The sequence below is a fragment of the Perca flavescens genome, chromosome 5, assembly GCF_004354835.1.
Source record: "Perca flavescens isolate YP-PL-M2 chromosome 5, PFLA_1.0, whole genome shotgun sequence".
NCBI classification, from domain to species: domain Eukaryota; kingdom Metazoa; phylum Chordata; class Actinopteri; order Perciformes; family Percidae; genus Perca; species Perca flavescens.
In genome coordinates, this window is record NC_041335.1 from 20,502,000 (window position 1) to 20,516,168 (window position 14,169).

Sequence of the window (14,169 nt, forward strand, 5' to 3'; positions counted from 1 at the left end):
TGTGTCTGTGTGATTTTATCAGTTAACACACACACACACACACACACACACACACACACACACACACACACACACACACACACACACACACACACACACACACACACACACACACACACACACACACACACAAAGAAATGCACCATAACAACATTTCAAAACACAATAGGAGTAAAATAAAATCAATTTAGAAATAAACCAAATAGGAATTAAGTTACAGGGCAGTAACATATTGCCCCAGATTTAAAGCAACACTATGTAACTTTTAGCTGCAGCTGTAGTTCCAATGAAACCTGTTGGGGGACGGTCCCCCTCGCGTCGGGTAGCGCGAGTTGTAGTTCCAATAAGACAACCTGTAGGGCTAAAAGTTACATAGTGTTGCTTTAATAAAGAAAACTAAAATACACTAGAAATGATGAATGTGTTTAAGACGGAGCTGTGAAGGTGTGAAATAATGCCCTACATAGTGGTATTTATACAGTAACTAGATGTGGGCATTGTGTAAAATCACACACAGATATTTAATATGTCCACAAACTTGAATCCAACTTCATCCACAATGTGTGCCCTTAGCTGTTTATTTGTGTAGCTGTGTACTCACACTTACAACTCTGCATATCCAGGAACTGGAAAACCCACCACTGGATTACCAAATTGCCATTGCATCATTACAGGAAGAGCCCTGGGGATGAAAAGAACGAATGTAATTGGCCACATTTGTACCCAGCTGCTACACACTCCCTTATAATGTACTGCATGATAGGAGATCCTTTCTAATCTCACCCAGTACCCATGCCTCTGGCAAAAAAAAAAAAAAAAAGTGTTCCAGCACGCCCTGGGCAAAACCAGGCACAGGGCACTTGACTCTACTTTGCAGCTTTGATGCACAAAAATAGTGCTCTTAATTTTGCTTTCATTAATAGTGCCTGTTTACATTTAGATTGAGGACAAAATATGGTATGTTGGTGATTGAGGATCCGGGTAATCTCAGAAACTGACTTCTCTTGACCTCATTTTCAGATGTTAAAGTTATTTAATAGGAACTATAATCTAAATGGAGCTAAGTGAGAAATGTCACACATGTAATAGTGATCCATAGTGCTGTATTGTCTTTGCCATAACAAACTGGCACCTCTTAATGTGTCACTCGTCGTAATATTCAACAGCTCAAATTAAGCATAAAAATCTGTAAATAAGTAATACTGTTTGTGTGTACACGTGAATTTGAAAAGGCACAAAAGGCTGGTTTCTTACATTTAAAGCTATTCAAGGCAAAGCCCAGAAATGATGTTCCGTGCAAGTGTGAATGGATAAAGTACTTTGAAAAACTTCAGTCATATGTAGGATTTAAGCATTATTTCCTTTTTTTTTTTTTAGCTTTGTTTGTCTAACAAACATTGCACACGTCTTTGTTGATGCATGCTCTAGCTATATCCCCATTTGTTTCTAGGGAAAGGCAATAGCTATTATTGTGTATGGGTTGTTTTTACAACACACACGAGGAAGCTCTGTGGGAGGAAAGCTAGTTTAAGTTAATCCCATTTATTTTACCAGGGACTATAGGCTTTTGCTAAGAGATTAAAAAGGACAGGGATACACACAGCACATTGCTATGTACTTTACAGACTGCATTTGCTTCTGACTGCTACAGAAGGCACACACTTTACCAAATGTGGACTTATCTCTTCCTTTCTTTCCTTCGTTCTATAAAGGGCTCTTCAGGGGCCTAAATTGTGCAGAAAGAGCAGGAGCCTTGGAGTGTATATTCAATTATGTACCACCACTTATCCTCTTTCTTTTAGTTTGATAAAAGTTTGTTGGTTAGCAGAGGGCATTTATAAAGCTTATGAAAAAGTCTGGGCCGACATACCTGAGTCGGCTTCTTCTAAGTAAATAACTAAAACCGCTGAGGGTATGAATAAAAGGATTAGAAAATGTCTGCTCGTTGTTTACGCATATACAACATGCAATGTGGCTGACTGTGGTGTTTCTGTGTGAAGGAGGCCTGTGAGACATTGCACCAGTTCAGGGCAAAACGGAGACAGACTAAAGCACACCAAACTAAACAGTATGCTAGGTGTATTTGCTTTATTGTTGCTGTTTCATTACAGCCCAGATAGAATATAATTATCATAAGGCAAATAAAGATTTGGTTTGCAGTGACAAATGACTAATTGGTTGAATTCACAGAGATAAACTGTGAGGTGCCTCTATGAAACAAAGCCAAAGCAGTATTTGCTTGAGCTGTTTGGTGTTCTCATTCCAGTTGTTATTGTTATTTTGATATCCCTTTAGGCCGTACGAGATATTTATTTCACCAGCATATACACTGTTGGTTCCTCAATGACAGCTGTGATAATATTTGTGCAGGCTGACCAAGATTACATTCAATTCCAGTTGACAAAAAAGAACAACTTTAGGAATTCTCTCTTATCTCAGAGAAACAACTTTGAATTATGCACTTTAGCTTGTAGTTTGATTGGCATATATGGCAGAATAGTTCAACTACAATCCACTTTAGTTTGACTGTTGCTATGCACATCAGCAGTTGCATGGCAGCTTGTGTGTTGTGACATAGGCTGTCTCTTCTAGTCTGATTTATGCCTTGTAAAGGCTAGATATCACAAGTGACACTTGTATTAATCATAGAACAGATAAGGATTCACTTCCTCTTCCACACAGAATGTGTAATTACCATTAATATAGGTATTGAATGCTCACTTTGCCCAAAGACATCATATAAAAGCAGTAACAATTATCATGCACATATAAAATTAAATCAAATTTCACATCCTTTTCTCTGAGGCTAGGTTTGTTAATACCAACTGGTCACACAGTAGAGCTCCTAAAGCAGTGGTTGATGAAAAACATTTATCTCATGACTAATACATACTTATTATTGCTGGATTACTGATAATATTACATTCAATAGGTTTAATAATAATAATAATAATAATCATACTAATAATAGTAGTTACCTTACTGTAACTAGTTGTGTTTAATATATCATGGTGATTATGTTATGTTAACTTTGTTCATGTTCTAAGTGTATTATTTTGTAAATCACTGAACAGTGTCGAACAGGGGTGTCAAACTCATTTTCACTAAGGGCCACACTGGAAAATGAGAATCATATCAGGGGCCAGACATGCTTCTGTTTATTTATTGAAAAAGTCAAATCTCTTTGACTGTATTATTGCATGTCTCACATAGTCTTCTCACTTACAGTTTGGTCCACATAAAGTCCCAAAAAAGTTCCTCAGCCATCATAGAAAAAAGTGCCCAAAACGTCAGAAAAATTGACAAAAACTTGGTGGGCCAAAATGTATTGTGAACCTTAATTGACATGCGGGCCAGTTCAAAATCTGCGAGGGGCCGGATTTGGCCCGCAGTCCTTGAGTTTGACACGTGGTCTAGAGGCTAATAAAATGGTAAATGTACCTGGAAAGAATGGAGTTGATAGTGAATTAGGGGCCCGTTAGCTTTTAGAGAGGAACAACAGTCTGAAGGACTCAAAGCCTCCAGGATTGGAATTGACTACCTCTGCTGTAGAAAAAAACAAATGTTTCTTTTAATTCACTGAAACTTCTTTTTATCCACAGCAATGTGGATAAAGAGCTCAATGACGATCCTTTTTAATAGCTTTTTGGTTATGTTGGTGCAGTCAGATATTCATTCAAGATAATCGTAAAATGGTAATGTGTAGTCATAACTAAATCTAGTTCCTCATTTTAATGTTACTACTGTTACTACTTCCAAATTTAAGGCTCTATTCAGTAGTTGTTTAGTACTAAGATTTATCACTTAGCTTTTAAAATGTACATCTACACACTTACGCACTACGCACGTCTTTTGTGACCCCCCCAGACAACAATATACCCTTTTCATGGTTGTAACATTGCAGATAAAGCACAGGTGTAACAAATCACATATAACAAATGATGGTGTGTCCCAGTGAAGGTACTTTCAGACCAAGTGTTGCCAGGCAAAATAAGGCATGGCAGGATATGAAATGGGTAGGGTTGTAAGCATAAATGTTAGAGCATGGCCACCAGGTGAACAACAGCACTTCACACGGATACTAATTATAAATTATACAGTTTCTTTTCAAACACTTCCCTTTCTTTATTTCTGTCACTGATTGTTTTTTTTCCCGCTATGTAGTTATAAAACAATACTATGAATACAAATCGCAATCCCACCGCCTCTCTCTCTATTTATCTGTAGAACCTAACGATTTCCACGGGTCAATGTTTAATCAAATTGAACGGAGCAAGCTCAGGTCTGACCACACCTTAAGCCATACCTCTGATCCAGCACGCACAATACCAGGACCTGGAAACTAGAGCAACCAAATAGTGTAAAGTTGTTTAATGTTAGCAATTAGACCTGTGCTTTTCTGCTATATGTCAACATGTCTGCTGTATAAAAAGGTCAATAGACATGCAGATGCATTCCAATATGTCCTTGTTAAGTACTATAATCTTCTAGAAATCCTTTCATGTCCAGAATACATATTGCAGATGTAGGAAATGTGGATATCTCACTCTATTTCTGCCTCAACCGTCACAACATATTCTCATAAAGTTTCCAGACTTTAAAATACGTGAGAGGAATCATGAATAAAAATATGTACCTCAAATAAATGGCCGTGATGAAAATATGGATTCTGTTGCCAACAAAGTCCAGAGTTTAACATACAGGGATTAAGTATTTGTCTCTCTCTTAAATTTTAAATGGCATTGCTTGTTGAATATGAAATGTATGTTTGTTTAGCTTTGGGATGAGTGATTATTCTGTATTGATAGGAGTAGATAGTTTATGAATAATAACAAATGCCAGGTGATGTAAGTGAGACAGTATGGGTAAACAGCGGTTTCTTTTCATTCAACAAACAGATTTCCGATTTGAATGGACATTCAATCCTTTGAACCCTCGGGCACATTGTAAACACAACTGGCTGTGAAGCGTCTGCTCAGACAGAATGAAAGTCATTTGTTACTCTGTATATTTTCCATTGCTCGAAGCCATAATACCTGGCTGCAAAGCCAAATCTCTCTCACTTGATCTTAATGCATTTATCACCCCGGAGCACTGAATAAAATGTAATTTTCATAGACTGTATTTGTGATTTCCACAGAGTGTGAACAGCAACCAGTGGATTTTAATGGACAGAAATAACCTCTTGCTTCCTCTTATCCCTGTTTTGGATGTCATTCTGCTTGGCAGTTAAAAGATGGAGCCATCTGTTAATGAGAGCTGAATCTGATCTTATCTCTATTAACTCAGGAATTATACTCACTCAAATCACATAAGCGAGGTAAAAAGGTGACATCTCTTGGTTGTAAAATTATATTAATACATTTCTGTGGTTAGCGGGGCACATTAAAATGGGTAATTTAGCTTCAAATGAAGTCTGTGTGCAGTAGTATCACACGGTATGGGTCTTCATTTCTTTTCCAATACCTTTAGCAATTAGCTGTAATGCCTGAAATGAGTTCTTCTGTTCAATTGCATTACGCTGAAATGCATTCTGGTCTTTTTCTGATGTTAACATTGATGTTAACCCATTCATACATTACAAAGTCCACAATGGCTTAATGTAGGTATGGCCACACACACACACACACACACACACACGGACACACACACACACACACACACACACACACACACACACACACACACACACACACACACACACACACACACAACAACAGTGATGAGAGCTGAACAGAGTTGGTTATTGGATTTTCGTATCCATCTGCATCTGTGATACTCCGTGAGACTGGCTCCTGATATTTGCTTTGGTTTACGTTTTTCATGTTATAAGTGCACAGACGTTCAGACAAGGTCTTTCAACCAATATTAAGTGCTCTGGAAGCATGTAGTTAGCATCGCCCACTTATTTCCATTTTGAAAATCTTGTCTAAAAGGTTGTTTCAGGTAATAAAATGTATTTAGAACCAGGTCCAATCACTACTCATACTGAAAAATCGTAATTATTTTGGCCTTGTGAGATTATCAAACTGCTGAGTTTTGCTGCATCAGGTTTCACTGTACTGTGTGAGATAAAAAAAACAAAAAAAACGACGTTGTGGTGCTCATTATTACCAGTATTTTCTAAGATGTTATAGTGCACCTACATGGTATGCTGTTTAAATCAAATATTCAGAATTATCTGCAAATAATATTATTTGATCTTGGTATTGCCATGTCCTTTAAGGTCCTGAGTAATTGGAAAGAACCTGCTGATTGTGAGAGTATGGTGCCAGGGACGCCCAAGTTGGCAGTTGAGGGTTATTTACTGTGTGTGTGTGTGTGTGTGTGTGTGTGTGTGTGTGTGTGTGTGTGTGTGTGTGTGTGTGTGTGTGTGTGTGTGTGTGTGTGTGTGTGTGTGTGTGTGTGTGTGTGTGTGTGTGTGTGTGTGTGTGTGTGTGTGTGTGTGTGTGTGTGTGTGTGTGTGTGTTTAAGTGAACATACTCAAGCAAGTCCTTTTTTATCAATTTAGTTCCCTGCTGCAATTATTTATATGTAGCTACAAAAGCACACTCTCTTTATGCAAGGGTATGTTGTGTTTTAATCCATTTATTTGCTACTCTTTATTATGGTAGCAACAGCTTCTGTTCTGCAGTGGGGTTTTCTTCAATGACCATCAGATGGCAGCATTGACTTTTAAAATGCAACTCAACCAAAAGTAGCATCTGTCATCATTATAATCTCAGAATAATACCAAGAACATCGGAGCATTCACTGAAAGATTACAAGTGAAGATTTTATGGTGGGCATTAAGTGGTGATTCATGACACACTATATGAGTGGGGGAGATGTAGCTCATTTGATAGATAAGGGATTGGGAAAAAAAAAAGTATCTGTAATTTGTAACGACTAAAGATATCTCAAGAAATATTAAAACTAGGGATACTGTTGATAATTCAGGGCCACCCAGGGTGGAGGGAGGTTTGTGAAACATGAGTTTTTATTGCGTTTTTGACTTATTATTAAGTTCTCTGTAAGGTAGATGGAAAAATGTTGTTAGTGTTAGGATGGTGTTAGCACATTTTGTTAGATACATTTTTAGAGCCTACAAAATCAAGTTAATGTCATGAGACAAATGCTTTTGGAAGTTTGGATTGTTAATTAAAATGACTAAGTAATGGGCTGCCTCTCTTTGTGATGGAGAGAGAAGAGAGAAATATTGTGTTTCTTGTTCAGCAGGTATTTTTTGCTTGTGAAGCATTGGGGATGCTGACAGATGTTACACAAAACTACAGCCTGTATTGCTTTCTCAAACTAAACCCTAATTATGCCCACGTAACAGGAGTAGCAATATGTTTTCATGAGCTTGGCTGCAGTGATGAGGGACTAAATATCTTGTTAAGTGCAGGCAAAGTGAAAGAAATCCCATTCCCTAATAAAAACAACATTGTCACTTTTGAACCACCTGGATTGCTTTTTATAAAAAAAAAAAAAACATTTAATAGTTTGCTTTAATGTTGACATAGCTTATCCTTGTTTTTAATTTGTATTTTTTTGTCTTTCACCCTCAGGGCTTGCCAAACCTGTTGGATATGTATGAGTGTCTAGCTAAAAACTTAGTTAGTGTGGTTATAATAACTAGTTCAGACCAACATTTACATTTTACAGTATTTCTTTCTCTATTAGGAACCTACATTAATCATGTTATTATGAATATAATAATACATAATTATTATTTTGTTAGATGTATATTTGTAATGGTTTATTTCAAGTTTTGGGGTTTTGCTTTTTCTCCTAAGGATGTTTTAAACAACCTGGGTTCATCAGAGCTGGATGAAGATGATCTTATGTTAGACCTGGACCTTTCTGATGATCAACGACATCGACATGGTAATATATATATGTATATATATTTAAAATAATGTTTTACATAAGATCGGCATCTCTACACAGAAGTCTTTATGGCAAGTGTGTGGGTGAAGCATACGACAGGCTATAGATATGATACACCAGCTCACGTTTTCACGTTTAACTCTTATCAAGCAAGCGTCTGTCTACATATTTATGCATTACTGCTCACTTTACAATTACTACAATACTGTTGGTATAGGGTTAAAATCAAATGCATGATCACCACTATCCACAGCCGGTCTCTTACTTAAAAAAAAAAAACTTAAATAAAAAAACAATTCTTCAAAATCATTGTGTAGCTGTTCCTCTGGAAAGAAGCTAAGGGGTCTTGCAAAAAAAAACATTCAAAACATAAGAGAAAATCTGTCACATACAAACTTGCCTTTTATCTTTCACTCTCTCTATTCAAGAACATCTGTTCATATTACTTCATCGTCACTGATTCTTTGTTCCCTCTTATTCGCTTTTCCTCTCTTAACCCCCTTTTTGCTTTACCTCTCTCTCTCACTCTCTTTCTCTTCACTCTACTCCATCACGTTAAAACATGAAACCAGTACTCTCCCTGGTTCTTTTAACATGTGCCACGACTTTGATGTAACTGCCTCATTTACAGTGATTTATCTCCTTTGTTTTTTTTGGCATTTTAGTCACACTCCTCCTGACATGCCTCATGGTTGGCAGGTGACTGTCAGTGGAGAATTATTGCCTGTGCTCTGCCACCGTGCAGCATAGAGTGCCGAACACAGTAACCCCAACCTATTTTATATTTAATGAGTGTGATGGGTGGCTATAACCACAACACAAATACTTTCTTTCTTTACAAATTCATGTGTGAATTCCAAACATATTCATGTCTCAAGAAGGGATTTGCTATTTTACTGTGAGTAGACGTAGTAAAGTGAACTGATTGATTGCATTTCAAGATTTAACAAATCCACCCACAACGGTGAAATTCACACTGTTGCAGCAGCAAGGGATAGGGGGAAAAGTACAAGACACAAAAAAGATAAAGATAAACAAACAATGAATAAATATTAGTAATGAGAATAAAATGTCAAATGTTTTGCAAGCACTATTCTTATTTAATAATTTCTCGCAGGAGCATTATGGTAATGGAGCAAAATTGCAAGCTTTTTGCAAGTACTGTCAGCATTGATTATTTTTCAGTTTGCAAATGTATATGTATACATCCACTTGAGACAGTTGGTGTTTGGCTGAGCATGTAATGACTCAACTGGTTTAACATGAGCTTGAAATGTGATCACCTTTCATTTCTGTGCTACATTTGCCTGTAAATATAGAGACAGGTTACATTTACCCTCAGCTTGACACTCATGTGTTTGAGCACGTCTGGCTTTGACTCTTATCTAACAGATGTCAAACTATATATAAATGTGAGGTTAGATTCTATCATCTCTCTCTAGGCTACATTTAAGTCCCAGATGGACTCTAAGAATATTACAGTTGCAGTCAAATAAAGTAGTAAAATAAGTAAAATGCTAAGCAGCACTGTGAAGTAAAGATTACAACAGGAGCTTCAGCCTTTTATAAACTGAATTTCCTGTGCTTATGTGGGTTGGAAAGTTTTGGGAGGGATGGTGGGTTTGAACTGAACACACACACACACACACACACACATACTGTAGCATGAAATTAAATGCTAGATGAATTGTTCTCATAAAGACTTTGTGCTGGCGATGGGAGAGTAAGGTTCTTCCACACACTGATATTTGCACCTGCACACATTTATTCAGACAGACAGACAGACCAGATACATGCCCGCGTACATTTAAAGATATACAGAAAGACAAACAAACATGACTGGACACACACCCCATCCCGCACATCCACACACCTGCACACTCTCATTGGCACTCCTTATTTTTTTTACCTCTCTCGGGTGGCTTGTTGAAGCCTTTATTAAAAAGCAAGCAGTTTCACAGAAATGTATGGCCGACGGTGTTCAGCTGCAGGGCTCTGTGTTCTTAATCCAACTGTGACTTATGCCCTGTGGAATCCAACGGGGACAGAAAGAGAGATACAGCGGGACCTTTACAAAGACATGAAGAAATGCCAAATCTTCACTTTACCACCAGTTTCTGTTCCACACTGCTGTCAAATGTGCCATTAAAAGTATATATAACTCATACTCTTGTCGTTATTTAAACCTATCACTACTGAATTTTAATTAGCTGCTTGTGACGTGACTGGTGTTTTATAGCTCTAATTTAATTTGGGAGGAGATGTACAGTACAGGCCAAAAGTTTGGACACACCTTCTCATTCAATGCGTTTTCTTTATTTTCATGACTATTTACATTGTAGATTCTCACTGAAGGCATCAAAACTATGAATGAACACATATGGAATTATGTACTTAACAAAAAAGTGTGAAATAACTGAAAACATGTCTTATATTTTAGATTCCTCAAAGTAGACACCCTTTGCTTTTTATGATAACTCTGTAAACCCTTGGTGTTCTCTCAATGAGCTTCATGAGTCACCTGAAATGGTTTTCACTTCACAGGTGTGCTTTGTCAGGGTTAATTAGTGGAATTTGTTCCCTTATTAATAAAAAAGCAAAAGGTGGCTACTTTAAAGAATCTAAAATATAAGACATGTTTTCAGTTATTTCACACTTTTTTGTTAAGTACATAATTCCATATGTGTTCATTCATAGTTTTGATGCCTTCAGTGAGAATCTACAATGTAAATAGTCATGAAAATAAAAAGGAAACACATTGAATGAGAAGGTGTGTCCAAACTTTTGGCCTGTACTGTAAGTAGACCGGTGTTATTTTTGATGAGTAAAATATGTTGTTGTCAGGTTAGGTACTTTGGCACATTTTAGGTGTCAACTGAGATTAAAAAAATCTATGTGATATAATGACTATATGTGTGTTTGGGTGTGTGCACAGTGTCCAGAGAAGACTCCAGCCAGTCCCTGGCTTCCTGTCTCAACCTGCTCCACTCACCCATTGACCCATCAGGAGATCGCATCCCAGGGAGGGAAAACAATCAGAGGTATGTATATTTTTTTAATCATTAATATACCGTGATGCATGCTCTCCTTATAAAGCTATAGGGAGAATGTGCAAACAATGCAGTGCTGTCAGTGTAATTATGTGAACATTTTGAGCAGATTTTTCTTGCACTTAAACAAAGCAAATGAAGACAAATAGTTAAAAAATGATGTGTGTGTGTATTTGTGTATATATGGGCTAGACAATAATAGAGCCACAATCATGGACAGAAAAAGACAGGAGAAAAATGGTCTGGTATTGGCCGGCCTAAAACAGTATTCAATCACATACAATTGGAGCATATGCATGGCTCAAGAACCTGTTTTGATGCCAACTTGTCCACAGGGGCATTTATCCTCTCTACAGTATGTCTACACTACAATAGAGCTTTTGTTACGCCACACACTCCATTGCCACTTGAGAGACAAAGCGAGAGAGGGAGAGTGTTATTGTCTATTCTAGGAATTGCTGATCTTTAATGTTCCCTGTAAATGCAAAACATGTTTTATGTCTTTCCCTCCCTTGGAGATGAGAAGAGACTAGCACAGAAAGACAGAGGGTAAATAAATAAATTAATTCTCTTCGAATGAATATGCAAGCTGTCTTTCTGTTCTCCTCTTACTCCCAGTAGCCAACGGCTGAAAGAGAACACTTAGAGTTTCTGTTTAGGATGGTTCCATATCTGATTTGATTTGGCCACTTGTTTCTTCTTACGCTCAGGAATCAGGATAGGTCTTGCTGGGCACACAGAAATGCGAAAAACACTCCACACATTTGCAAAAAGATACATACACACATACACAGAGCAGCTCTGTGGATAGGGCTTATTTGGTTTTATGGAGCCAGTGTGTAATAAAATGGTTGTATCACCATTGGTATTCACCAGTGGGTAATTATACTTTCAGTGATCCCCTTTCTCCTCACTGGTTGAATTAATTTTATTTCTGCTCGCACCCATGGAGTACATGTATCTGTCGCTCCATGTTTCCCCCTAAATAAGCTGGCTATGAGCTTCTTTGTTTGTAGAGACAGTGCAGGTCAACTTGTGTGAGTGGTTAAGGTAGAGGTTGATCTATACGACACCATTGAGACACTGGACTCAGCCTTGGCTTCTTTATTTCTAAAGAGAGTTTTTATCACGCTTCTATCACTCTTTTAAATTGGCGCTGAATAGAGAAACATGTTCTCTGTCTAGACAGTGTCAGTGAATCATCCAAGTTGGGAATCAACCTTTTCAACTAATCCAAGGTTTTTGTCTGACAGTTCATTGGTTGTTTTATTCATACTGATGTCCCACTTGTCTTTGAAAGTACGGAGGATGGTATAAGTATGGAGAAGCATTCATGTCCACGCACACACACTTGCATTATTCCTCTCTTATACAAGGTTAAGGCTAAAATGTAATTAGTCTGAAGCCAGTTTTCTTCTGTTTGGTTGAAACGCCATAATATGTGGAGATGGTTCCATCCCTTTCCATCCAATCGGAGACAATGCATCACGATAGTATCCCTTTAGCAGAGTATGAGATTAATGAATGTATAAATGGATGAGGGAATAGGGTATTTGCTGTGTAGCTTCAAATGCCCTAACCTTATTTTGTGGTGATGCTCTGAAAAGATCAGTCAGTTTTAGAGATATTTTTAACAAAACTGACTCTTAAGTGCTATTCGTGGTAGACCAGATGACTGATTGACATTGATGACTCAAACTTCCAAAACTGTAGACAAATCTCACAATTTTAAGTGCGTATGCTACTGACAGTGAGACAGTTATGTGATGTAGTGGGCTTAGGGAGAAGAAGTGTGTATTCTTCACAGAAAGGGAGTATTTTTTTGTAGCGGAAGTGCGAAGCAGCAGTGTAACCTCAGAAATTGACTGGATGGAAAGAGCGCTTACAGTTCGATAACAAATCACACCTTTGGGGCTTAGATAGACTCTTCCTTCTTTTGATTTCAAAGTGAATTTTACATTTTGTTTTATATAAATAATGATGGAGTTGGGAATCCATGCCAGTAAAACATGTTTTTGCTCTGGAAACACTGAGGCAGGTTACATATTGGAGCCAGGTCTAAGTTTCTTACCCTTAACACAAGACTGCTGACGTGTTAATTTCCTACTGGAAAATGTAGTCTGTGTGAAGAAGCTGAGATTGGAGAGGGAAAAGAGAGCAAAATGTGTTTGCCCAGGGCTTGCTCTTTCTCTCTCAGTCTCTCTCGCTTTCTGTCTCAGGTTCCACAATCCCGCAAGGGGACATTGATTTGCTTGAGGCGAAGCAAGCTCCCATCTAGTCACACACAAGAAAACACAAACACATGTGCATGCATGCACACTTGCACACACACACAACAGTGTTGGGCAAGTTACTTCCAAAATGTAATACATTATAGATTACTAGTTACTGTCATTTGAGAGTAATTAGTTATATTACAATATTACTGTCTCTGAATTGTAATGCTTTACGCTACTTTTGTGTTACTTTTGAGTTACTTTCACCAAAATAACAGCAGAAGTAGGCTATGACTTGGCAGGTAACTTGTGAATTTCCCCACGGGATCATTAAAGTGTCGTCTTCATCCACTTTAATACATCATCGTTTATTCATAATATTTTGTATTATCAATCTGAATCTGCAAAGTAACTAAAGCTATGAAATAATTAGTGAAGTAAAATGTACAATAGGCCTACTTGACTTTGAATTGTGGTTGAGTAGAAGTATAAAGTAGGAGAAAATTAAATTACTCCATTAAAAGTACCTTACAATTGTATTGAAGTACAGCATAGTTACTTTCTACCGCAGATAAAATGTAACGATATTTATGTTTAGCAAGACTAAACATGAATTCCCGACATGTTTATATCCGCCAGCAGCTCGGACACACGGCTGTCCGTGCTGACGTACTGTCACCCGTTGGGACACAGATGTTGTCCGTAGCCTACTGTCTCTGGTTCTGTTCTCTGACGACGAGAACAGTGACATGACAGCTCGCTTCAACGGAGTGAAATAACTCCTGAAAATAATGTCCATGTTGCAAATGTATCCGTCACTGCAGTCATATTAAGAATCATATTCCAGCAACAGGAAATAACACTCACAGACTTTTTTTTTTTCTGTGCTGAAGTGTTTTGCGGTGTTGGTGAATTCTTAAAAGAACAAAACACCACTAAATGTCGGTTTAAAATGCGTAGTAACTCACGTTACTGAGGTATAATATTACCGAAATGTTATTAGTATTGCGTTAAATTACTGCATTACAGCA

At 37.6% G+C, this 14,169-nt stretch overlaps 1 protein-coding gene across 3 annotated transcripts in view; it reads left to right on the forward strand.

Annotated features, from left to right (window-relative positions):
- ccser1 (coiled-coil serine-rich protein 1) overlaps window positions 1–14,169 on the forward strand; it is a 126,166-nt gene that overhangs the window by 11,537 nt on the left and 100,460 nt on the right. For all 3 annotated transcript variants that reach the window (XM_028579254.1, XM_028579255.1, XM_028579256.1), the window contains exons 5-6: window positions 7,779–7,869; window positions 10,808–10,913. In XM_028579254.1, coding sequence (XP_028435055.1) covers window positions 7,779–7,869; window positions 10,808–10,913 — 197 coding nt within the window. The remainder of the gene's footprint in view (window positions 1–7,778; window positions 7,870–10,807; window positions 10,914–14,169) is intronic.